Source organism: Seriola dumerili, unplaced genomic scaffold (assembly GCF_002260705.1).
Source record: "Seriola dumerili isolate Sdu_G_001 unplaced genomic scaffold, Sdu_1.0 BDQW01000273.1, whole genome shotgun sequence".
Taxonomy (NCBI): Eukaryota; Metazoa; Chordata; class Actinopteri; order Carangiformes; family Carangidae; genus Seriola; species Seriola dumerili.
Window position 1 is genome coordinate 197097 of NW_019174528.1, and position 25495 is coordinate 222591.

Sequence of the window (25495 nt, forward strand, 5' to 3'; positions counted from 1 at the left end):
CTTCTTCTCCTGCTTCTTCTGCTTCTGCTTCTTCTGCTTCTTCTTCTCCTGCTGCTTCTGCTTCTTCTTCTTCTGCTTCTCTACCATCAGGTTATGATCAGATTTATTGGAGGGAAATGTATTGTCACGTTTTCAGTTGTTTATTCTGTAATGTGTGTGTGTGTTTGTATATGTGTGTGTGTGTATGTGTGTGTGTGTGGGGGGGGCACTCAGGTTAAAGGTGGTGACGTTCTCACCTTCTCACTGAGGACTGAAATGGGGGGGGGGGGGTTAGGCCTGATGTTAATAAACAGTGATGGAGGATGTTGCTGCTGCTGCTCTTCAGTCTTCTGTTAAACTCAGGAACAGTATGTGCTTTTCAGACCCCCCCACCCCCCCGCCTCTCGTCAGATCACCACGGGTACTGAGTGAGCCGCTCTGAACACCGTGTGTTTATCCAATCATCTGCCTCGACCACAGAGCTCAGCTTCCTCTCTGAGTTTTCCATGAGGCGTCTGGTGAAAGTCTGTGGTCGAGGTTCAAGACTGTCATGGAGTCAGGAGGGTGGAGCCTGCTCTGAGGGGGGGGGTTAACCCTGTTATTATGGTCTGATCTGGGCAGGTAGTCACTGCACTGGTGCTTTATTAAACATGTCACTGTTGGTGTGTTAAACATGGAAACTACAAGGTTCAGGTTCTTCTGGTCACATTTAGAAAAGTTACAGAAGAAACTGAAAATCAAACATGAGACACAGCAACAGCTGATTAAGATGATGTCATCAGTGAAATTACGACACACTGTGTTACATTATCTCTTTTGTTATTCTGTCATTAATATAATTTGTGTTTGTTCTGCTAATCTAAATTAAGAGACATTCTCCCCTCCACACACACTGGCAGCTGCTGCTGTTAATGGAGCTTCTCCTCAGATCTGGAACCACAGGAACCAGCTGAGGTCTCACTCTGAAGACGATCAAAGACCCGATACTTCAGAACCTGAGCCAGTGTCTCTGTGGCAGCGTCCTCTGTCCTCTGTCCACATCAGCTTTTAAGTGTGGTGATGCTGGACTGGAAGATAAGGAGAAAACTTTCAATACTGAAGTGAACATTTTAAGGAAACCTTAGAGAGAAGACTTGAGGGTGGTTTGTGCAACTGTTTTTATTTTAAGGAATCATAACTCAGACTTTGAGGAAAATCCTACCTTAAGGTGTTTTGTGTGTGATCCCATTAAGTTAAGGCTGAAGGATCATGAGTCGTCCTTAGAGACCTCCCTCTCTCCTTCATCTGAAGCTCCACCGCTGAATTGAGACTCATCAAGTTGCTGTAATGACCCCCACTTCAACATAATGCCCCCCCCCCCGCCTGGTATCTGAAGAAACACAAAGAGAGAGTGCGAGCATGAAAACCTGTCTGTTGAATGATGATGAATGAGTGACAGTGCAGTTTGTACAGTGTTGTGCAGCTCAGGAGGAGAGAGAGCAGATGTTTGGTAAACACAGGATTAAATGGGATCATCTGCTAATCTTCTTATCCTGTAAAATTATTCTCAAAGTAGTTTAAAGACACTGTGATAACAGGGTTCACGTCTGTCTCACTGTGGGACAACAGTCTAAAAGTAATGTCTGTCTGATAGGAAAATGTTTTGAAGCCTGTGAAACTGTAAAATTAATGTCTGGTAAATTGTGTCAATACAATATTAAGAAACTTGGAATCTTATGTTTCTTTTGTATTTAGTGATAAAAGGTAAAAACTAGATAAATAGAGACACGTCAACCTGTCTCTAAAAAAGCTGTGAGTATTTCACTGTCATCTATTCTAAATATTTTGTATGAATTTATTCAACAATAACAATCAATGAAACATAAGACTATTTATTAAATATGTAGTTTGGATTCATTTTTTTCCATTTTTTCAACCTTTATTTAACCTGGCGAGAGTCGACGGATCTGAACAACACAACACAACATGCTGTAAACAGGGTTAGGGTCAGACAACAGATGAAACAATGCTAAAGACAATAATACTAAAATATGACTGAAAATGAAATATATAAAATATGACTGTATTTGCAGGATAAGACCAATTGAGAAAATTGAGCCAAAACTGAATCCAGATGTTTGAGCTGTGAGTGTTCACACATTAAACTGACTGTATCTGTGTCGTCATGGTAACACTCTGTTACTGCCCATGTGTCATGAAACACTTTTTTTTTATAGAACTTGGACGATTTTACAACCAAAAATAGTTTCCAGCATTTTTCTCACGTCTGTTTTTCTAACCTGTGAAACATGGAAACTGTTTCTTACTTTAACCATTCTTATTAAAAATGTAGTAAAATAATAATAAGTTTTAATTCTCATCACGACGACTCATTTTGTCTGGTTAGAGAAAGAAACTGAAGAGGTTTCTGTGTCCACAGATCAAAGTGAACACTGTTTGTCCTGAAGTGTCTCCATGTTGTTGGTGATGACTGTAATCCTCAGCTCAGACTGGCACAGCTCAGCCCAGTGACATCATCTCTGTGGGCACGAGCTCCAAGGAAGACGGATTTTTACTCATTGAGAAAAACAAACTGTTTCTTCTTCTTCTTCTCTGACTGTTGGTGCAGGTGTTGGGTAATTCTGGGGTTAGCTGTGCAATGACGCTTGTACAGCAGCCTTATATGGAGGTAACACTGCTGAGGGTGTTTGACTCTCAGGCGCTGACAGCAGTGAAGTGAGGGTTTGGAAACAAAGAGTCTGTAGTGTAGTTTTATTGTCCTTTAATATCCACTGCAGACTCATAAACCCAGGTAAAGGTGAAACTTGACCTCATTCAGAAACAACAGTGATGATATCTCCATCCATCTGCTCCAGAAACATGAGCCACTGTGCTTCATGAATTCCAGAGTCCTCCTGATCTAAGGTTTCTTCTTCTCTAGATAAATGTCAGTTTAATATGAAACAGCTTCTCTCTCTGTGACTTTAAGATAAAATGTGTCTGACTATATTTCATCTGATGTTTTGACACATATGCACATTTACAATGAGTCATTACACACCTCCTGCTTCTCCTGCTCTTCTCTTAGATGGTCTTTAATTATTAATGGGACTGTTCTCCTCTCTCCTGCTTCAGTGAATCCTCATCTCACCTGGAATGAGACGCTGCACCTGCCTCCAGGTTCCTCTTCTGATTAAACTGTCCGGGCATGAAACAGCTGATCAGAGCTCTGTAAAGGAAATGGAATATTTTAGACAGAAATAATACATAGCTCACACACACACGCATGCAGACACACACACAGCAGTTAATATATAACTGATGATTCTGATGTTTCTGATGCCAGCAGCTCGTTAGCAGATTCAGCCGTAGCTAGCTACTGTAAGCTAATGCTAACAGTAAATTCTATTTTTAATATCCGTCAGCTGATCAGCTGGTGGAGTTGTAGTCAACCTGAGGGACCAGACACCTGAGTGCAGGGAGAAAGGACCAGGGGCAGGAAGAGCTAGTCAGCAGAGACTGAACTTTCAACGTAAAACACTTCCATATATCACCTCATGAATAAATAACAGCGCTGACCTAACAAATACTCCGCTAAAGCTGACTAAAGCTAACTTGTGATTTGTTGTGACACAGTTTGTAAACAGAAGACAGCACTGTGGGTGAAGAACAGCGGCGACAAACATCAGATAAAAGCTTCAAAATGGCGGAAAGATACGAATCACAACTTCCGGTCGGGACTTTAACAATAAAATCAGAGCGGAAAAGTATGCGGATCATGATTAAGATCTTAAGATAGTGTGTGATTTACCAGAGGCTCCCCTACCCCTCATGAGACTGTGGACCCCAGCTCCACGTGAGCGTTGACAAAGTAAATTCCAGTTGTATTTTTATCAATCAGTTTCTTAAATTAGCCTTTAATTATGTTTAAGAATAGAAAGAAGCCGCTCAGAGGTCTGACTTACCTGTTGTTCAGTCAGATCAATGGTGAGCTGCTGTAAACGTTTGGTCAGATAATTAGCTAATTAGCTTCCCCACAAACTGCACTTTACCTTGATATCGTTTTCTGTTCTCAGGTGATGTTTTGACCGTTTACCGCACCCATCTTCCACACTGTTGTGAGGTTAGCCATGAGTGCTAGCTCCTTTTGTTATGGAGTTAATTGTATTGCGTAAATGTTAAACCGTTGGAGCTGTTGTCAGTTCACCGGCTCTGCTCTCCCTCACTTGGTGTCGAAGCTACGGGGGAGTAATTCGAGAGGAGGTAAGTCGGGGGAGTAAATCGTGGACAAGCTACCCGCGTACTTAGCTAGCTGCTAGCCGCTAGCAACGACACAGTGGTTACATTTATGCTTTATTGTTAATATACTTTACTTTTACAGGATATCCCTTTTGATAATCAATGAGTTTGGCTAACGTCACAATATTGTATGTAACTTTAGCTGGAATTGATGGAGTGTAAACTTCCAGAACTAAATAAAGAGCATAAATTAAGCACAGTCTCCTTTAGCATAGCTATAGACTCCTGTAGAAATGGATATAGCAAAATGAGTAAAACCCCCTGAGAATTCAGCCTCAGTCAGACTCAGATAACACTGAAATTATTATAACCTACTAAAGAAATTTGTCTTTGAAGGAAGCAAACATCACTGTGTAAAATACCCCAGAACCCAGAGATGTAGTTGCCCAGATATTTCAATCGATGACCCCATATATGTTGAAATCTGGACTGGACATGCTCCGATCTCCAGATATGATCCAGATTCTTGTAAGAACCTAAAAAGGATATTTGCGGGTTCTTTGGGTTTTGGCGCAGCGTCCTCTGGAGCAGTGGTAGATTTAATCAGGTATCTGAACATCTGAAAACACACAGACAGGAGATTGTGTTGGTGATGCTGAAGATTCAGTCTGTTGGAGGGACAAAGGGAGACACACCATCAATGCCCTTAAGTCTCTTTTTGTGTAGTGACCATTGAGTCTATCCAGCTGATAAGACTCTGACACATTGTCAGCTGCTGATCCGGGTGTTACTGAGCTGTTGTCCTGTCTCAAACCTCTCCAACACAAACACTAGGCTCTTATCTCAGTGCGGGTCTCTGCTGGTGGTTCAGGAGCTTCTGGCGCAATGAACCGTAGATGTCTAATCAACAATAACCCTGAACCCCCAATTATTAGTGTTGAGTAGCACTGACATGAAGCTGCTGCCTTTCATAGTTTACCTGGGCTATAATGGAAACAGCTCGCCTACACAGCAGGTTTATATGGGTCAGTGTGCCCCCCCCCCCCGCCACTGCAGCAGGATCTGTAAAGCCAGATCTCAGACTCTGATAGGCTTGTTGGGACTGGATGGTTTTGGCTGCTTGACTGACTCAGAACATGCCGGGAAAGTTTGTGCTTCTGGAAAGTTTGTCTGCATCACCCACATACCGCTGGCACCTCCTCCTCCTCCTCTGCTTCCCCCTCCCCTCCAGATGAGTTCCAGTGACCCTGGGTGGATGTGGGTCTCCAGGGGACAGTTAGAACAAGTGAAGGTTCATTGTGTGACTACAGCTCACAGCTACAGACCTGCTGCTGCTGCTGCTGCTGCTGTTGTATGACTGTTTTTTAACATCCTTTTTCTCCAGTTTGTAACATGTACAGAAACATCTGTGATTATACTTTAGAAACTGACTCTGTCTCTTTGGTTTCCTGCCACATAGTGCTACATTTACTTTAGCAGCCTTTAGCCTTGCTAGCAGCATGGTCTGTCACTCAGTTCACCACTATGGTCCAGACTTAAATATCTCAACTACTACTACATAGACTGCCATTCAAGATTTTGAACAGATATTCACGGTCCCCAGAGAATGAACCCTACTGACTGTGATGATCCCCTGACTTTCCCTGTAGCGCCACCATGAAGGTGACATTTTTGGTTTTGAGTGGAATGTTTCAGGAACTGTTGGGTCAGGAAATGTTAGCATGCTCAGGCTATTCAGGGTTATTTTCTGTTTTATTTATTTATTTATTTATTTTTTGTTTGCTGCTTTATTTTATTTATTTATTCATTTATTTTTTACAAATTGAATGAGGCTGTGGTCACTTGACTTATATTCAGCATAATTACAACTGATCTTGCAGAGTCTGGTCTTGTTGTTTGTTTGTTTGTTTGTTTGTTTGTTTTGTCTCTTAGTGTTGTGCTTGGTTATGAAAACAGTTTGTAACCAATCTGTTTGGTAGATGAATAAGTCTGTCAAAATTATATTAAAAAAAAAGAGGAAACATTAGCATGCTAAAGTTAGCATTTAGCTCTAGAGAGAGATAGATAGATAGATAGATAGATAGATGGATACTTTATTCATCCCCTAGGGGAAATTCATGTGTTCATTAGCTCATTGTTGATGATGACTGTTAATGATAAACAGTTAATAATAGATAAACAGTAATAATTAGATTAGTCCACTTCCTTTGGCTGAGGTGTTGTATAGCCTGATGGCAGTGGGAACAAAGGATCTCCTGAACCTCTCTGTTCTGCAGTGAGATGAGACGTTTGCTGCAGCTGTAGCTGCTTCTCTGTCCTGCCAGAACATTATGGAGAGGATGGTTGGTATTGTCCAAGATGGCCTCCATCTTACATTGCATGCGTCTCTCCACAACAGTCCTGAGTGAGTCCAGACTCCTGCAGCACAGACCCAGCCTTTTGGACCAGCTTGTCCAGTCTCCTTGTGTTCATGTCTGACATGCTGCTTCCCCAGCAGACTACAGCATTAAAGAGTTACACTGGCCACCACTGCCTGATAAAACATGTGAGGCATTTCACTGCTGACATCAAAGGACCTGAGCCTCCTGAGAAAAAAGAGCCGATATTGCAATGAAAGCATCAGGGTGCTGGGTCTGTACTCTCGCAGCAGTCTCGTGGAGGAAGTCACACATGACTGCAGGCTCTTTTCGTGGTTGAATGTAAACAACAATGCCGACAATGTGTGAGAACTCCCTCGGTACATAGTACAGTCTAAGACCAACTGCCAACAGGTCAGTATCTCCTTCACTGTGATGTGACCGGGGTTGCACCATCTGTTGTTTGCAAGCAGAGCCAGTCCTCCACCTTTATTCTTCCCACTTGCTCTGGCGTCTCTGTCCGCTCGTACTGCAGTGAAGCCGGGTAAATCCACACAACGGTTGGGAGTGTTGTCGTTTAACCAGGTCTCTGTGAAACACATGAGACTACACTCACGATATGCTTGCTGGTTCTTCACAAGTGCCTCCAGTTTATCACACTTGTTAGCCAGGGAGTTGACATTTCCCATGAGGATATATGGTAGAAAAGGCTTATATCTCCATCTCCTAGCCTTTAGCTTAGCGCCTCTGCATCCATGGAACAGCTTCTTCAACTCAGCCGTGTGGGATGTTTGACTCCATATCTGGTAAACTTTAAGACCAGAGGTTCTTCCTTTGTGTACATTATTTTTTCCATTGTCAGACAAAACAACGTAGAATAAAAAACGTCAATCGACAAAAAATATACTAATATATACAAATATATTGCAAAAAAACTACGAGCTACGCAGACTTGCTGCCACTTGTTGTCAGCGCATCATTAGGAAAAAAAATTTAAAAGTGCCTGTAGCATAGCTGTAGACTTGCCCGTGTCTCTATATTGTAATATATTACAATATAATTTATCCATTAAATATAATGCATATATAACATATAATTATGCATATATGTATAAGACATCTGTAACCAAGCCGTATTTACCCATTATCTTGTTTAAATGTTCAGTTTGGCTCCTGTAGAAGCTGTGTTTGTAACTTACTATAACTTTGGTGTTGTATTTCCTCTGCAGTAAAAACCCATCAAGCTAATCTTGTAATCTTCTCCAATGAAGATTAACTCTGTGTTTCTGACACTGACCAAAACAGAGAGTATGTGCCCTGAGGGAAAGTTTCCTCACTGAGAGACCAGGTCCTCCCACGTTCAGGAACATGAAGCGGCTCGTCCTCTTTGTCATGACTCACCCGTTGCTCGTGTTTTCAGCTTTAGCTAAACATTTGTAGCCGGTGGCAGAGGTTTGCTCGTCTTTCATCGCAGTTGAATTGCCTGAAGCAACATGGATCTCAGTCCGGGTTTCCCACAGTTCAACAGCGGTCAGTCAACATGATGTTTGATATCACACTTCAAAGAGACAAGGTCCCTCTAATCACATAAACCCTGATTCTACCACTGAAACTAATGCCCTCCTCTAATACTGAGCTGTTGATCATTTGTGTCATTGTGATTTCCAGGATAGAAACAGAAAACATAAGTATCTCGGGGGGGGGGGGGGGTTCTTTAACCTTTTGAGTTCGACAGATGTTTCTGTTAATGTTTGTGACAATACAGCTTAGTATTATGATGTATATGTTGTTAAAATCTGTGGACTCTCCACTTTCAGTTTCCTATTCTTGTTAGATTGTACCTGAGTCAAACAGGAGCTGGAAGGCGTGGTTAAATGTGGTTAAAGCTGACTGACAGATGAAGCTTCGACATTACAAAATGTCATTTTAAGCATTTATTATACATTTATCTACTGTTTCAATCATATATTGCTCAATTTTTTATGAACCTAAGACTTTGGTTAACACAGTTCACTTCACATCAGTAGAGGTTTGTTATTACTAGAGATTTGGAGAATTTCAAAAACAGCATTTTCAGCATTTGGGCCAAATGATCTTGTTGCACAGTGCAGAGTCACAAAGTAGCGTCATTATAGAAAGAGCTGAGATAGTTCTGAAAACTGTGATTTAAACACTCGGGCCTTATGTTATATGTAAACTTTGAAAAGGTGAATTTAAGAAATAATGGAGAAAATACCCTTGGACCTCAGAGAGTTAAAGATAGGAGTAAGAAGCTTTATCTGATAAAGGAAAATAAACAGGATGAAGTGAGGTGTTTCCTGGGGGCAGATTCTGGCAGATGCAGGTGTAGCTGTTGGTTGTGGTCAAGTGCCGGGTCTCTCAGGTGCAGCTATTTTCATGTGGAGCCAAGAGAGATCAAACCCTCATTCACTCCCTCGTGCCACTTCAAACAGAGTCGCTGTTTAAACTGTGATTGTGAACACCTGCCTGTAGAGAGCCATCAAAGGTGAGCTACAATAACCTGCTCCTGATCCTCTGGGAGCTCCTTGTTCTCAGTACAAAGACTCATGAACTCTGTTTGACTTTTGTGAACCAACGCTGCACCAAGAATCAGCTGCTGGGTTTTTAACTTTACTCTGTCGTCATAATTCAAGAACAGACATAGATTTTTAAAAGACAGTTTTTGTGTGTGTGACAACTGAAGTATTTTGAGTGAAGTTTTCATTACTCACTTATTTCTGTGAATTAAAACAGAAGAAACAAACAGCTGGAGGACGTCTGCAGGTGCGATGGTGTGGCAGCAGCTTGACTCATCACAGCCAGTTGGTTCCAGTTAACGTCCTCACTGTCACAGGGGTGTTAGAGGATGAGGGGGCTGCTGATGACTCACCTGAGTGAAGGCCACCTGCCTGGGGGAGGGCCGAATGAGTTCAAGGGGGGAGCCATCTCACCTTCCAGATTCAGTTACGGAGAGGCAAACATGAACACAATAGGCTCAATATACATGAGATCAAAAAAAAAAAAAAAACCTAAGATAAAAGGTCCAAAATGCTGCCGGTCCATACAGAACCTCAGGCTGACTCTGTGGGCGAGCACAATGAATCTGTCCAGGATACAGTGACGGCTCAGTTTACCCAAGAAAAATCCCCATGTGAGACAAAAACATTTGTCTCACATGTAAAAAGGGGGATTCACGTGTCCTTTGTAGTTTCTCTCTTTTCAGAAACACTGTCAGTTGAAAAACACTGAGTGATAGATGTGGAGAAGCTTCTGTTTAGTGAAACTGGGAGATAAAGACAAGCAGAGAGTCAGGAGTCATATACTAAAATAAGACAACGTCAGTGAGCTTCACTAACCTTCTGTTATTTTGTTTTTTAGATCCAAACATGGACGAGGTGTTGGAGAGGAAACAAGCTGTGTGGTGGAAAACTACAGGTAATGAGACGTTATCTGTGTAAAGGGCTCCACCTACTGGCCGACTGCAGGAATCATCACACTGATGAAAGCAGCACTTCTCCAGCTGGATAATATTTCAGAGCAGAGACATTTTACATGACATTTTAATCTGTCTGCTGCTCTATTCAGACCGTTCATTATGTATCTGACCTAATTCTTGCTTGGCCTTTATTTTAGCTTTCAGCCTGTGCTTCATTAAATCTGCATTTGATATGTTAATAACCTTTTTTGTTGAGAGCCTCCTCCTCCAGTAAACACTGTTGGAATCATCCTCAGTCTGTATCTGTGGTTATTAGTAAATGTTCCATGAGCGGAGACGGTTCACATCAATTTAAAGATGCAGGAACTGTGAGAGTCAAAGGAGTCTTTAATCCTCCTGCCATGACCATTGATGTGTCTGCTCCTTCATCTCCTCCACCCACGGAGCTCCACCTCCCTCAGCATGGTTCATTTTACCCAGCTGACCCTCCACAACCAGAGAACGACTCCCTGTCAGTTACACTGAGAATTCATTTTTCCCTTTGGTATAAAAGTAAAACAACAAAGAGGCTTCAGAGGTTAAAGTCTGACTTGTGATGTTGATGTGATGTGTTGATTTTGTATAAAACCATAAAACAAAAATCCTAAGATAAGATGAACCTTTATTGATCCCCTGTAGAGGAAAGTCAAATTGACACAGCAGCACAAGGGGGAAAATATAATAAAGAAATAAAATAAGAATAGCAACAGAGTCTAGAAATAAAATATCTAAAATGCCTAAAAGAGTCATGCAGAGTTGATTGTCCTCTCGTTTCATTTGAACCTATATTTCTACAGAACTTCGCAAACTCCATCTGTTGATGAAGACTATGTAATATGATCAAAAACCCCATAACAGCTACTAAATATACCTCAATAATTAAGTATAAGTTATAAACACATCTTATTATTTTCTAATTGTCACCTCCAGTGATCCCAGGTGAAGATCACTCTGCTCTTTGACTCCTTGAATATGATTTCTGCATCACTGACTTCTATGATTTTAAATGTTAGGTTCTAACCACACTGGTGGGGCATTGTTTTAATATTGGTTATTAAACGATAAACTGATATTTAAAGTCAGATTAAAGTCAAACCACAGAATACTTCCCAGTCTCAATGAATGTTATTCACTGCCAGTCATTTAGAGTTGACAAGTCCATTTCAAATGATCTTAACACACAGTGATCTCAACTCTGAACAGTATAGACCAGGGCTGCTCGATATGCAAAAAAATCATATTGTGATTTCAGTGTGAATGATCATTTTTACATTTTCACAGAAATCTTTTTTAAATGATGATGTGATTTTAGTTGGTCATGTTCCTTTACGTCTGGAGAATGTGATTTGTAGGTCAGGGCATCTCTGTAGCACCACAACACTGATGATGCTAACAATGCTAATGCTAACAATGAATAACAATATCACACATTTTACCGTTGTCAAAAAAACTGCAGCTCGTGTGATTTGGATATTGAACCTGACCATAGTGAGATGTCCTTATTTGGATTAATTGTGCAGCTGTAGTTCAGACAACCCTGATGAATGGTTCTCTCTCTGGATCAGGTGGATCCTGACAGTTTCTCTGTGAAGTAGTTCTGTCACGATGGACACAGGTGTTCTCCACTGGAGCTGGATTTAGTTTGAGTCGAGTAAAGTCGAGTTTCTTCCCGAAACAAAGGATGTCATTTGCTTTACAAACCAAACACTGTCTGTCTGTTCCCCAAAGAACAGCCTGTCAGTGTGTTACACAGTGAGGCAGCACTTCTGTCTTCTTCTGTTTAATAGACAATCACACATGTTAATCCATGGAGTTCCAGGAGTTCAAATACAAAGCAGGAATTACAGTATGATCGTTGTTTATCAATGACTTACTCATTGTCATGTGATACCGCTTTACATCTGTGGAGGGATTCTGGTCAGAGGGAACCAGTTATGAGTAACTGTTGAATCACGATGTGCAGGGAAAGACTTGAACTTGAACTCTTTCCTCAGACTCTTTCAGACCCTCAGGGCAGAGAAACAAGAGGATCTTAAAAAAAAAAAAAGTAGGGATGAAACAGGACGGCTTCAGAGGAAGAGGGAAAGTGTTCTGGTAATACTTTCTGGAGGTTGTATCCCTGTGTATTAATCTGAACACGGGCTACACAGGTGAAAAATAAAACATCATTTATACACTTCTTACATTACAGATACAAGCACACGGTTGTGTAATGAATCGGTGGTTTGTATGTTTTATCCCTTTTACTACAAATATCACATACATCACAATTAACCATTTGTTTTATAAATCTTAATGCATTTTCTACCTTTACCAGCATGTATTATTTTTTATTCCTCTGAAATAAACTATAAACTTACAACACAGAGAAAATCAGTCCAAGTGAACGATTGTGCCAAATCTGAAGGGATTCCCCTGAGGAGTTCATGATATTGAGTTCACAAGACCAAAATCATGTTTTTATGAAGTCACCCTGACATTGACCTTTGACCTTTAGCCACCAAAATCTACTTAGTTTGAGCTTGACTCCAGGTGAACATTTTTGCCAAATTTGAAGAAATTCCTTCAAGGCGTTACAGAGAGATCGCATTCACAAGGCTAAAACCATGTTATATTAGGTCAACACGCCCTTGACCTTTGACCCTCAATATCTAATGCGTTCATCCTTGAGTCCTAGTGAATGTTTGTGCCAAATTTGAAGAAGTTCAATCAAGGTGTTACTGATGGATGGACAATCTGAAAACAACATTATAACAGAAATGAATGGAAGATAATGGCTGCTGTTTCATACCTGTATATATTACATATAAAAATGTGAAGTGTCCACAATCTGTAACTACATCCCTCTCTGCAGCTTACTGATGCATCATGCTCCTGCTAACAACAACAGCTAACTGACTGAACATGAATGTGCATGAATTCCCTCCCGATCTGTCAGTCCATTAAACCCAGCTCTGTTCACCTTTGCATTTAGAGAAAACTTGACAGACTGAAACGATGTCAAATGTCAGACGTTTCCTCATCATCTGAACTGGGACACTTCTTAAAATACTGCACTCCAGAGAGAAATGTTCCAGAACATTCAGAGTCTGCATCACTCTCAGGTTTCCTTCCTGCTTTCACACATCCAACTTTATTATCATTATTTCTGTCTGACGCTCGGCTGTGTGAGAAGAAGCTTCACACTGTTTAAAATAGCTTCCATCTGTCCTCAGATCGTCTTAATGCAGGGCTGACGGAGCAGTAGGTTCTCTGTGAACAGAGGTCTGCTGTTTTATCACTTTTTTATTTGCTCATTTATTTTCAGCCACTAAGACTTAGTTTTCCTTTGTGTCCTGCTCATATCCATCCGGTCATATTATTTATTATTATGTCAGGCGTTTTGTGGTGACGTGGCAAGAGCCAATCAGCACCATGGAGAGCTGCTGCACCCATCCGTTGTCATAGGCAACGCCCCGGTAGTAGTCTTGCACGTCATTTATATTAAATTTTTTAATGAACAAAAAATAAATATATAATTATGCATGAGAGGTTTGTGTATGTTGTTGTATATCTCGTGTGTTTGTGCAGGTGTTGGTAGTTCTGACTGACTCGATGCTGTTTGTGGTCCTCTCCTCTGATTGGCTGAGCAACTTCGACGCTGTTGGAAAAGCTGGCGCCACCTGCGCTAATAGCTACCTAATGGCTCTTGTCTGTCGCATAGCAACCTCGTTGTTTGACCGCCGGTTCAGAGGCAGCTCATTGGTTCACGGTACAACAATAAAGTGAAGCCTGTCAGACAGAGTGTGAAAAAGCTGTGAGCTGATGAAGATAGTCATATCTGATTTAAACCCTGTCGTGATTACGTCGCTCATTCTGCCGCTATCTCAGCGTCTACGCACATTTTCTGCGTAAACGCCGCTGTCCTGTCTTTTGTTCCTCATTCATGAAGCGACGTCACAATCTGAAGATGTGTCAACGTGAACTGTAACCCTCCGCTGAAGAGGGACTGGCCCTTTAAGGGTTATGTAGCGCTGCTAGCCGATGTAGGACGAGCCGACAGTGCGTCTGCTGCCTGCGCTCCCGCCGCTCTCCCCGTCATGGCCTCCACTCAGCCGCCGCCGACACCACCGAGGATGAACCGACCAGACAGCGGCCCTTCCCTTCCCGGAGCGGAGACGGACGTCAAGCCGAAGCAGAGGCACCGGTAGAGGCGAGCCGCGCCGGGGAGAGCCGCCTCACATCCCCATGCCACCCCGGTCTCCTCCATGCCTTCGTCTAGAGCCAAGTACAGCTATTCGATAAAGAGGGGTGCGAGCCCGGGCGGCGGCGGCGGCGGCGGCGGAAACATGACAACGAACCGGGATTATTCCGTGAATCTGTCGGTGCAGCAGGTGCTGAGCCTTTGGGTGCAGGGCACGACGCTGCAGCACTTCACAGGTATGCGGAATGAAAGGTGCCGTGAATGTGCCGCGTTCATGTTCACAGAGTCAGCTCCATCAGCTGTAGGAGTGAAGCCTGTCGCTGTTCACTCGTCCATTTAAAGCAGAAAAAACCTGTATGTGATATTTCTGCTCACATGCTGAGTGAGCTGAGCTGCTCCCATGAAGGGGGTGGGGTGGGGTGGGGAGGGGAGGGGGGCTCTGTATCACCTCCAGGCCCGGGAGTCAGTGCTGGTGATGCCAGCCGGGCCACAACAGAAAAACCACTCCTCTGTCCAGACACAGAGTCAGTGAATAACATGAGAATAATCACACCATAGGCTCATTCATCATTCTGCTGCTGGAGATGCCTCCACTGTGTAGTAAATGAAGTGTCGTGCCCCCCTCCCTCCCTGTACCCCTCCCTTTGTCGTGCAGTCCAGTAATCTAGGGGCAATTAGAGACAGCATCCTCCACTCACTGTCTGGACTCTGAGAGACTGAGGATGAGTTAAAATCACGGGTTTTTTAAAGGGAGTTCTGAATGGCAGGGTCAGCAGATACCAGCTTTAATGTGAATATTATATATATTATATACATATATTAGTGACTGACAATAAATTCAATTCTTGCTCCCGATGACAGAGTAGTGAGTTGCTTCCCTCTGAGAAAATACCTGTTTTTGCTTTGATCAAAATGGACGTGACTGCAGGCCAGGCTCTACACTGGGGGGGGGGGTTAACAGATGTTGATTGGTCACTAACTGCCAGACCTCAACACTCATTACAGGGACCCTCTATGAGTATTCTCATGGACTTTAAGCTACAACATCCACTGTTTTCTGTTATCTAACACTCAAGTCATAGAATCGAATTACACATAAACCCATAATGTATTTAATTGTATTTTTTGAGAGAGAAATGTGCTGCTACTACACAGAGTAAAACTGAAGTTAGCTAACACTAACACACACGCAGCTAACGAGCTAACTGCTACATCTTGAAGGTGATTGCAAATGATTGACAATAATTATAATTATTATAATAATAGGCTGGTTGGTGGTTACCAGAGTTTAAGCAACTGAGTAGTGATGAAGTGAAATGATATTCTGATTATTTGAATGTGGCATGGTTATGATTGGTCAAATCAACGATGAAAAAATGAATTCTTCTCAGTTATTTTTTAATTTTGGGATGAAGCGGGACGATGTGTCGGATCATGTAAACTGTAAACTAGATGTTCTCTCAAATAAAGGTGATGATCTTTTCTTGGGAGTAGCTGTCTGAGCTTTGAGGAGAATGGATTACAGTCAAAACAGTCAAGTCCATTTGAAATAAATTAGGAACAAAAAATGAGTGTGTGAGAATTTTATCTTTCCTCTGCAGACAGACTGAACTTCCTCACAATTAAACTGCTGCTCACCATCTGTTCAAAACACTGTCGTCATTTTAGAGGGTCAGATAAAATAAAGCTGGTGTCTATAGAAACAGGATCGCTCTGGTATAAATACAGATTATAGAAAGTCTTGAATGCCTGCAGAGTGAAGTGAAGGCGGACATGTGGTCACAGCTGAGTTGGCTCAGACCCATCTTATGAAACGCAGCTGACATCCTGTGTTGAGAAACACATGGAGCTCAGAGGTGGTTAGCGATGCTGACTCAGCAGGAAGCTGCAGAGCGAGCAGAAGTTTGCGGAAGCAGCGAGTGGAGAGCTGTGAGGAGCTGACACCCAAGGTTCAACACACCGCCACTTGACACTCCCCAACCCCACAGTTCACCAGCCAGGTGAAAAACGACCTCTTGGGACATTAGACAAGGTCAGGAGGGTGGGGGTGGGGGTGAGGGGCGAGCCTCAAACAATGAGAGCAGTAGAGTCCAGAAGCAGATGTGAACTTCAAGATACATCAGCTTTTAACCTCTCGTCGGTCCAGAGGTGCTGAAGCTGATGACTTCCTGTTTTTGAAGTTTCACTTCAGCAGTTTGTTTCCTCGGCAGAAAATGGACGTACTGTATTTCTCCTGTAGGTCTGTTCATCAAACATGAACGTGAACTCCACCTGACACAATGCAGGTCAATGAAACAGCATTAACAGCTGTTTATCTACCAGCCGCTTCAGCCGTCGTTGTGTTTACAATACAAGAGGTTATAATACGTCCTCTGAGCAGACCGGACACTACAGTGACTCGGTTTCGGAAAGTGACGAGACAGGCCGGCCAGAACTGGGCTAGCTGGTTAGCATGCTAACTTCAGTACAAGAAAAATAGTGGTATAAATACAGGCAGAACAAACATGTTTGTTTCCACCTCTGGAGACAGCTGTTGGTGAGTAAAGGAATGAAGTTTGATCGTTTGCTTCGATCACTGCTCAACAGCTCTGTCTTCATTAACTCACTGTACCTGCGACCTGCCGGCAGTACAAGGCACACAGTTAGCAGCTAGCCAGTGAACATAGCCGAGCATTTAGCTGCTAAAGAACCAGACATTCTCTCACTAGCTGGTGGAGTGTTGGACTCAGCATGTGACCAGAAACATGATGGTACTGCTGCTCTGTGGGCTGGGTGTGTTCAGCCATATCAGCTTCATTAGGTGATAATGTGTCAGTGTGTCTACAGCTTAGTCACCAGTTTAATGATATGAGACACATGTGGAATGAAACCCTGTGATAGGCTGTGACCTGTGCAGGGTGGACCCGCCTCCTGCCCAGTGTCAGCTGGGGAAAAGATAAGCTAAAAGCTAGTGGATGGACATATGGAAGCTGATCGTCCAGCTCCAGGTGGAAACACCTTTGTCAGGATTCTCTGCAGTGTTCAGTACAAAGACCAGACTGGACTGTCTTTATCACCACCAGCCGGACGTATCCTAGCTCTCCCTCCCTCCCTCCCTCCCTCTCCATGATGGGACAGACCTCACGCTCGGTATTGGCTCGTGTCTCTGAACATGACACAGCATATCTCTCAGCCTATAGGTGAGCTCTCTGAGCTGTGACCACCTTGAAATTAAATGTCCACCTTCCAACATCTGCTAAATCATCATCAGTCATTTCTCTGAGCCAGAGTAAATCAGGAGTCAAGTGTTTCCACTGGAGCATTTCACCCCGATAATTCTCTCCCTGTAGTTGTTCATTTAAAGCTCGATCACATTACATCAGCCTGGTAATTCATCGAGAAGTGCCACTGAAATCTTCTGATTAAATCATTTGGATGTTAGTGTGAATGTGGCAGGTGACATTCAGCATTTATCCACCAAACACAGATTTTACTGGCAGTTAGTTCTCAGTGGTTGTTAAGGTCAGAGCCTGTTCCTCTATCAGTCAAATGTCTATTATACATTCTAATAATATATTGTTAATACTAATGCATCAATGTGTAAGTAGTATTTAACTATTGTACTCGTCAAGATTGAGCTGGTTTTAACTAGTTTATCTTATGGCCATAACTAACAATGATTTTCACCATTGATTACTCTGCACATTATTTTCTAAAACAGTTTTTTCTTTTAAATAGAGATAATGAAACATGCTTGTTACAGTTTGGCAGATCAAGACATTTGGAGACGAGACCTTGAACTGTGACAAAGTCTAAGAGACAAAGAAAAGCATTGTGTGTGAAGCTGAAGCCAGAGAACGTCGTATTTGTTCAAAAATTACTAATTACTCATCACTGCTGCTAAATCTATTATTATCAGATTATCAGAATAGTTGACGATTAATTTTCTGTCAGCTAATCAATTAATCAACCAATTGTTGCAATGTTACTTTTTTATGCACTGAAGTTTTTTTGGATTTTCGTCTTCTTTTGTGAATTATTGGATAATCTAAACTTTAAATGAAATTGAAAATGAAATTTTGGGACATGTCCTCCTGTGGCTCGACAGGCTCCCATGTTGAGCATGTAACTCCATCCAGGCTTTAGTTGGTGACAGATGCCGGTCTGCCACACATCCAGGACTGGACGAGGGCTCCTGATGGAGCGGGCTGGGACTGGATGAGGGCTCCTGATGGAGGGGGCGGGGACTGAACGAGGGCTCCTGATGGAGCCGGCTGGGACTGGATGAGGGCTCCTGATGGAGGGGGCGGGGACTGGATGAGGGCTCCTGATGGAGCAGGCTGGGACTGGATGAGGGCTCCTGATGGAGGGGGCTGGGACTGAACGAGGGTTCCTGATGGAGCGGGCTGGGGCTGGACGAGGGCTCCTGATGGAGCGGGCTGGGGCTGGACGAGGGCTCCTGATGGAGGGGGCGGGGACTGAACGAGGGTTCCTGATGGAGCGGGCTGGGACTGGACGAGGGCTCCTGATGGAGCGGGCTGGGGCTGGACGAGGGCTCCTGATGGAGCGGGGTGGGACTTCTCTGGGTTCTAAGCCTAACATGGTGAAAATTTACCAAATGAGACGTTGCATCATGTAGAGGAGACGGCAGCTACTGACACACACATCCTGAATATCAGCTTCTCTAATGTGAGACTGTCTCTGTTCTACAACTGTAAACTGTTGGATGGAAAAAACAACATTTGAAGCTGTTAATAACTCTGGGAAACCATGAGGGATGTTTAAGCGCCCACTGTCCTCCACTACTCTGACTCTTATGTCCCATCACAGACGGACGGAGACGTCTCCCTCCTCTCCTGCTGGATGGCGAGCAGCAGCGGTGGACGGCGTGTGGTGATGTCACAGAGCTCAGTGATGTAGGACAAGAGGCTGTTGTGTCTCTGGTCACATGGACACAGAGCGGCCGCCATGAGAAACTCTTGGTAATAGAATCAGGTCTCTGGGTGTTTACTCCACACAACGTCACGTTTCCTGTTTATACCACTTGGTCCAAACAGAACATTCCTGAGCTCTGATTGGTCGATCTTATCCGAGCTGGACGTCCTCTGTCCTTGTCTCTTTTCTTCTGGAATAATCTGGTGGCCAGCTGGCTCCTCCTCCTCGCTCCCACGCTGCCAGTGGTTCAGAGCGAGGCCCCTCACTGGCAAAGCGTGATGGGGGGGGGGGGTCTTTATGCAAAGCTGAGACAGACAGAGAAAGGAGGAAGAGGAGGAGGAGAGAGGTTTTGAATGGGGCTGACTCTGATGTGGTCCAGCTTCAGTAAAGCTGTTTGTTGAAGCAGCTCAGTCTGAACTGATGAACACATTCAGAGTTTGTAGTTTTACAGTCGAGCTTCCTGATGTAGAAAAGACACAAACACACTGTTGGCTGCTGATCCTCTTCACTGCTTCATGTCCAGCTCTGTGACGAGCTGCTTCCTGAATCTCAATCATCTGTTCAGTCACTGTCGTTGTTCAGTGTTTCCTGTTTGAATGTTTTCATATGATCACACACCCTCTGCTCTGCCCCCCCCCCCCAGAGATGGGGTACTGGGTGTTCCTGTGGTGTCTATTCTCCTCCCTCTTCGTCCACGGGGCCGTGGGGCTGCTCATGCTGGTGATGCTGCAGCGCCACAAGAGAGGCCGCCTCATCACCCTGGTCCTGGTCAGCGTGGGGTTCCTGGCCTCGCTCTGCGGAGGCGTCATCACCAGTGAGTCCTCCCCCACTCACTCTGGTCTCTGTTCATTCTTATTGTAGTGACTCAACAGTGTCCAGTGTCCACTCAGAGAGAGAGAGAGAGAGAGACAGAGAGAGAGAGAGAGAGAGACAGGGGGCGACAGGGGGGGGGAGAGAGAGAGAGGGAGAGAGAGAGAGAGAGAGAGAGAGAGAGACGGGGGGCGACAGGGGGGGGGGGAGAGAGAGAGAGAGAGAGAGAGAGAGAGACGGGGGGCGACAGGGGGGGGGGGAGAGAGAGAGAGAGAGAGAGAGAGAGAGACGGGGGGCGACAGGGGGGGGGGGAGAGAGAGAGAGAGAGAGAGAGAGAGAGACGGGGGGCGACAGGGGGGGGGGGAGAGAGAGAGAGAGAGAGAGAGAGAGAGACGGGGGGCGACAGGGGGGGGGGGAGAGAGAGAGAGAGAGAGAGAGAGAGAGACAGGGGGAGACAGGGAGGGAGAGAGAGAGAGAGAGAGAGAGAGAGAGACAGGAGGCGACAGGGAGGGAGAGAGAGAGACTTCAGACTTCCTCTTTTGTTTCTACATCTCAGGAAGTTTCAGCTCCGTCTGACTGATACTGACAAAATTAAATATAATAATGTTTTTGACTGGATCTAAAAGCATGATTTAGATTGAGAAGTATTTTGAGGGCGTAGTGATGCAGTCAGGGTATGTACAAGAAAAATAATCATAATCACAGTGATGGATTTATGTGAGTGCAGTGAGGTCAGATGATAAAATTCACTGTGTTTGTCTTTGTGCTCAGACGAGCTGATGAATGAAAAACATTTACAGAGCTGATGTTGGACATTTTAAACCTTGTATTGGTCGTCTCCATGGTTACGAGGACGATCGTTGATGATGTGACTTTGTCATTCCTACAGCCTCATCAAAAGTTTCTATATGTAGATATTTAATTTTAAAAGTTGAATCGCTGCTAAACAGCCCATTGTTAACTGTTATACAGTTATAACTGTGAAACCACTGGGAGGGCTGTTTATCATGACAAGTGTGTGTGTGTGTGTGTGTCATAAACAAACAGTAACATCAGGGCTCTGGATCATTGTAATGTTACCAGGCAGAGAGTCTGACAAAGAGATGCTATCCAGATGCATTATGGGAATTGTAGGATCCAGCATTTTGGAACTTGACACAACTGGAGACTGAAGGATTTTTTCCTGCTGCATCAACTTGGTAACACAGGGCTGATCATACAGGACATATTTCAGGTATTGATAAACTGAGTGTATCAGGATATGATGCATTCAAAATCACATGTAAAACATTAAAATCATTATCCACTACATCGTTACAGTTTGAATTATGATTTATTTAACGCCTCTAAAAAATCAAAACCCAAAATCTAACATTGGATTATGGCACGGCACAAAAATAATCAATGCTGTAGTGATTTATCTGTGTTACTGTTTAATTTTATCTGTTATTAGATGCAGCAGATATTATTCAGGCCTTTCTCTGTTTTTCATCTCCTTCCACTCACAGCAGCACAGAGAGATCAGTGGAGGGAACACATGACAGTGACGGGAACACATGACAGAGAAGGGAACACGTGACAATGAAGGGAACACGTGACAATGAAGGGAACACGTGACAATGAAGGGAACACGTGACAATGAAGGGAACACGTGACAATGAAGGGAACACGTGACAATGAAGGGAACACGTGACAATGAAGGGAACACGTGACAATGAAGGGAACACGTGACAATGAAGGGAACACGTGACAATGAAGGGAACACGTGACAATGAAGGGAACACGTGACAATGAAGGGAACACGTGACAATGAAGGGAACACGTGACAATGAAGGGAACACGTGACAATGAAGGGAACACGTGACAATGAAGGGAACACGTGACAATGAAGGGAACACGTGACAATGAAGGGAACACGTGACAATGAAGGGAACACGTGACAATGAAGGGAACACGTGACAATGAAGGGAACACGTGACAATGAAGGGAACACGTGACAATGAAGGGAACACGTGACAATGAAGGGAACACGTGACAATGAAGGGAACACGTGACAATGAAGGGAACACGTGACAATGAAGGGAACACGTGACAATGAAGGGAACACGTGACAATGAAGGGAACACGTGACAATGAAGGGAACACGTGACAATGAAGGGAACACGTGACAATGAAGGGAACACGTGACAATGAAGGGAACACGTGACAATGAAGGGAACACGTGACAATGAAGGGAACACGTGACAATGAAGGGAACACGTGACAATGAAGGGAACACGTGACAATGAAGGGAACACGTGACAATGAAGGGAACACGTGACAATGAAGGGAACACGTGACAATGAAGGGAACACGTGACAATGAAGGGAACACGTGACAATGAAGGGAACACGTGACAATGAAGGGAACACGTGACAATGAAGGGAACACGTGACAATGAAGGGAACACGTGACAATGAAGGGAACACGTGACAATGAAGGGAACACGTGACAATGAAGGGAACACGTGACAATGAAGGGAACACGTGACAATGAAGGGAACACGTGACAATGAAGGGAACACGTGACAATGAAGGGAACACGTGACAATGAAGGGAACACGTGACAATGAAGGGAACACGTGACAATGAAGGGAACACGTGACAATGAAGGGAACACGTGACAATGAAGGGAACACGTGACAATGAAGGGAACACGTGACAATGAAGGGAACACGTGACAATGAAGGGAACACGTGACAATGAAGGGAACACGTGACAATGAAGGGAACACGTGACAATGAAGGGAACACGTGACAATGAAGGGAACACGTGACAATGAAGGGAACACGTGACAATGAAGGGAACACGTGACAATGAAGGGAACACGTGACAATGAAGGGAACACGTGACAATGAAGGGAACACGTGACAATGAAGGGAACACGTGACAATGAAGGGAACACGTGACAATGAAGGGAACACGTGACAATGAAGGGAACACGTGACAATGAAGGGAACACGTGACAATGAAGGGAACACGTGACAATGAAGGGAACACGTGACAATGAAGGGAACACGTGACAATGAAGGGAACACGTGACAATGAAGGGAACACGTGACAATGAAGGGAACACGTGACAATGAAGGGAACACGTGACAATGAAGGGAACACGTGACAATGAAGGGAACACGTGACAATGAAGGGAACACGTGACAATGAAGGGAACACGTGACAATGAAGGGAACACGTGACAATGAAGGGAACACGTGACAATGAAGGGAACACGTGACAATGAAGGGAACACGTGACAATGAAGGGAACACGTGACAATGAAGGGAACACGTGACAATGAAGGGAACACGTGACAATGAAGGGAACACGTGACAATGAAGGGAACACGTGACAATGAAGGGAACACGTGACAATGAAGGGAACACGTGACAATGAAGGGAACACGTGACAATGAAGGGAACACGTGACAATGAAGGGAACACGTGACAATGAAGGGAACACGTGACAATGAAGGGAACACGTGACAATGAAGGGAACACGTGACAATGAAGGGAACACGTGACAATGAAGGGAACACGTGACAATGAAGGGAACACGTGACAATGAAGGGAACACGTGACAATGAAGGGAACACGTGACAATGAAGGGAACACGTGACAATGAAGGGAACACGTGACAATGAAGGGAACACGTGACAATGAAGGGAACACGTGACAATGAAGGGAACACGTGACAATGAAGGGAACACGTGACAATGAAGGGAACACGTGACAATGAAGGGAACACGTGACAATGAAGGGAACACGTGACAATGAAGGGAACACGTGACAATGAAGGGAACACGTGACAATGAAGGGAACACGTGACAATGAAGGGAACACGTGACAATGAAGGGAACACGTGACAATGAAGGGAACACGTGACAATGAAGGGAACACGTGACAATGAAGGGAACACGTGACAATGAAGGGAACACGTGACAATGAAGGGAACACGTGACAATGAAGGGAACACGTGACAATGAAGGGAACACGTGACAATGAAGGGAACACGTGACAATGGAGGGAACATGACAGTGAAGGGAACACATGACACATTTTGAAGCGAAGGATCTGAGCTCTTTCTCTGATGATATGAACATCTTAACGTTTCTCTTTAATGACTGTAGTGTGTTTGTCTTCAGACTGTAACATGTTGTTCTTCCTCAGGCGCGGCGGTGGCGGGGGTTTACCGCGTGGCGGGGAAGGACATGGCTCCTCTGGAGGCTCTGGTGCTCGGCGTGGGACAGACCTCTCTCTCTGTCGTCATTTCCTTCTCTCGGATCCTAGCAACTCTGTGAACGACAGACGCTGAGAGGAGAGCCGACCAATCAGAGACTTAGGCGCTCCTGGAGGCCGGCGTGTAGACAGAGAGGAGGCAGAGACGCTCTGGACCTTTAGGGCTGGACTCAGGACAGAGCGCCCCCCGGTGTCTCTGTTCTGTTACTGCCACAGTCACATTGAACTCAGGCAGGTGAGCTTGATGCTGAAGAGCAGGTGGAGATGAACGTCCTCAGCTTCTCGACCTGGAGCCATGTGTCGGAATTTCAGAGTCGCATCAGTTCTTTGTGCCAACGGCGTCGGAGGATGCCACGACGCCTTCGAGGAAACGGACTCATGAAAAAACCTTTTTTTAAAAAGAGACAGTGACGAGCTGCAATCATGATCAGTGATCAGCTGAGCAGAGAGGGACAAGCCAACAGTGTTCATCAGCAAACACACCTTCATCATCAGCCTCTTCATCATCATCATCATCATCATCAGTCCTGTAACTTCAACAGCTTCAAAGCTGCAGCCTCCAGATCACGAGCAACAAGCAGCTTTGACCTCTGCACTTCGTCAATGTCGGAGAAGGAGGAGAAAACCAGCATCAGTCCAGTTCAAATGCTGATTCAGTGCCAACCAGACCTCACAGTGAGGCATTCTGGGAAATATAATCATTCACTTGATTGATTGATTGATTGATTGATTGATTGATTGATTGATTGATTGATTGATTGATACCACTCTCATGTCTGTACAGTGAATAAGAGGCGGGAACCAGGAGGCAGTTGGCTTAGCTGCCCCACACTAGAGAGGGGGTGAGGTTGTCATGCACAGTCAGTGTTACCTGCAGTAGATTCAGTTTAGAGGAGCAGCAGGAGCACAGGTACACTAGCAGCTGCTGTGGGCGGGGCCTAAAAGACGCCCACTGAAACAATCCAACATCTGTTTAAATGAAGCTTCATGTAGAATATCTTCATCTTTATCTTCAGCTCCTTCTTATTGAGTCAGCTGACCTGCAGCGTGATACCATGCTTAGTGCGCAGGAACACAGTAGTTCAGCGGTTGAGAAAATGTAGTCCCGAAGGAAAGAGCTGTTTGGCAGGAACTTGTTTTTTCTTTTCATATTAAACAAACCAGACAACGACAAGATTCAGATCTTTACATTTGTTCATCTGGAGCCACAAACACTGTCACAAATATTTAATTAATGATGCAGATTATAGATTATATATAGTAGATTACATTAATTATTATTTTTTTAAT

General features: G+C 44.1%; 1 protein-coding gene across 1 annotated transcript; it reads left to right on the forward strand.

Annotated features, from left to right (window-relative positions):
* The first annotated feature begins 14063 nt into the window (after positions 1-14063).
* On the forward strand, positions 14064-25137 carry tmem170b (transmembrane protein 170B). The gene is made up of 3 exons (XM_022757322.1): positions 14064-14447; positions 19769-19939; positions 24137-25137. Exons 1-3 carry the CDS (start codon positions 14276-14278, stop codon positions 24265-24267), a joined length of 474 nt encoding a protein of 157 aa, XP_022613043.1. The 5' UTR covers positions 14064-14275; the 3' UTR covers positions 24268-25137.
* Positions 25138-25495: the final 358 nt, after the last annotated feature.

What these genes read in the sequence shown, in the direction of transcription:
- tmem170b (XM_022757322.1), top strand. Translation starts at nt 14,276, where the DNA reads ATGCCTTCGTCTAGAGCCAAGTACAGCTATTCGATAAAGAGGGGTGCG. An exon ending in GACGCTGCAGCACTTCACAG is followed by an intron (nt 14,448 to 19,768) that starts GTATGCGGAATG and finishes CCCCCCCCCCAG; the next exon opens with AGATGGGGTACTGGGTGTTC. An exon ending in CTGCGGAGGCGTCATCACCA is followed by an intron (nt 19,940 to 24,136) that starts GTGAGTCCTCCC and finishes GTTCTTCCTCAG; the next exon opens with GCGCGGCGGTGGCGGGGGTT.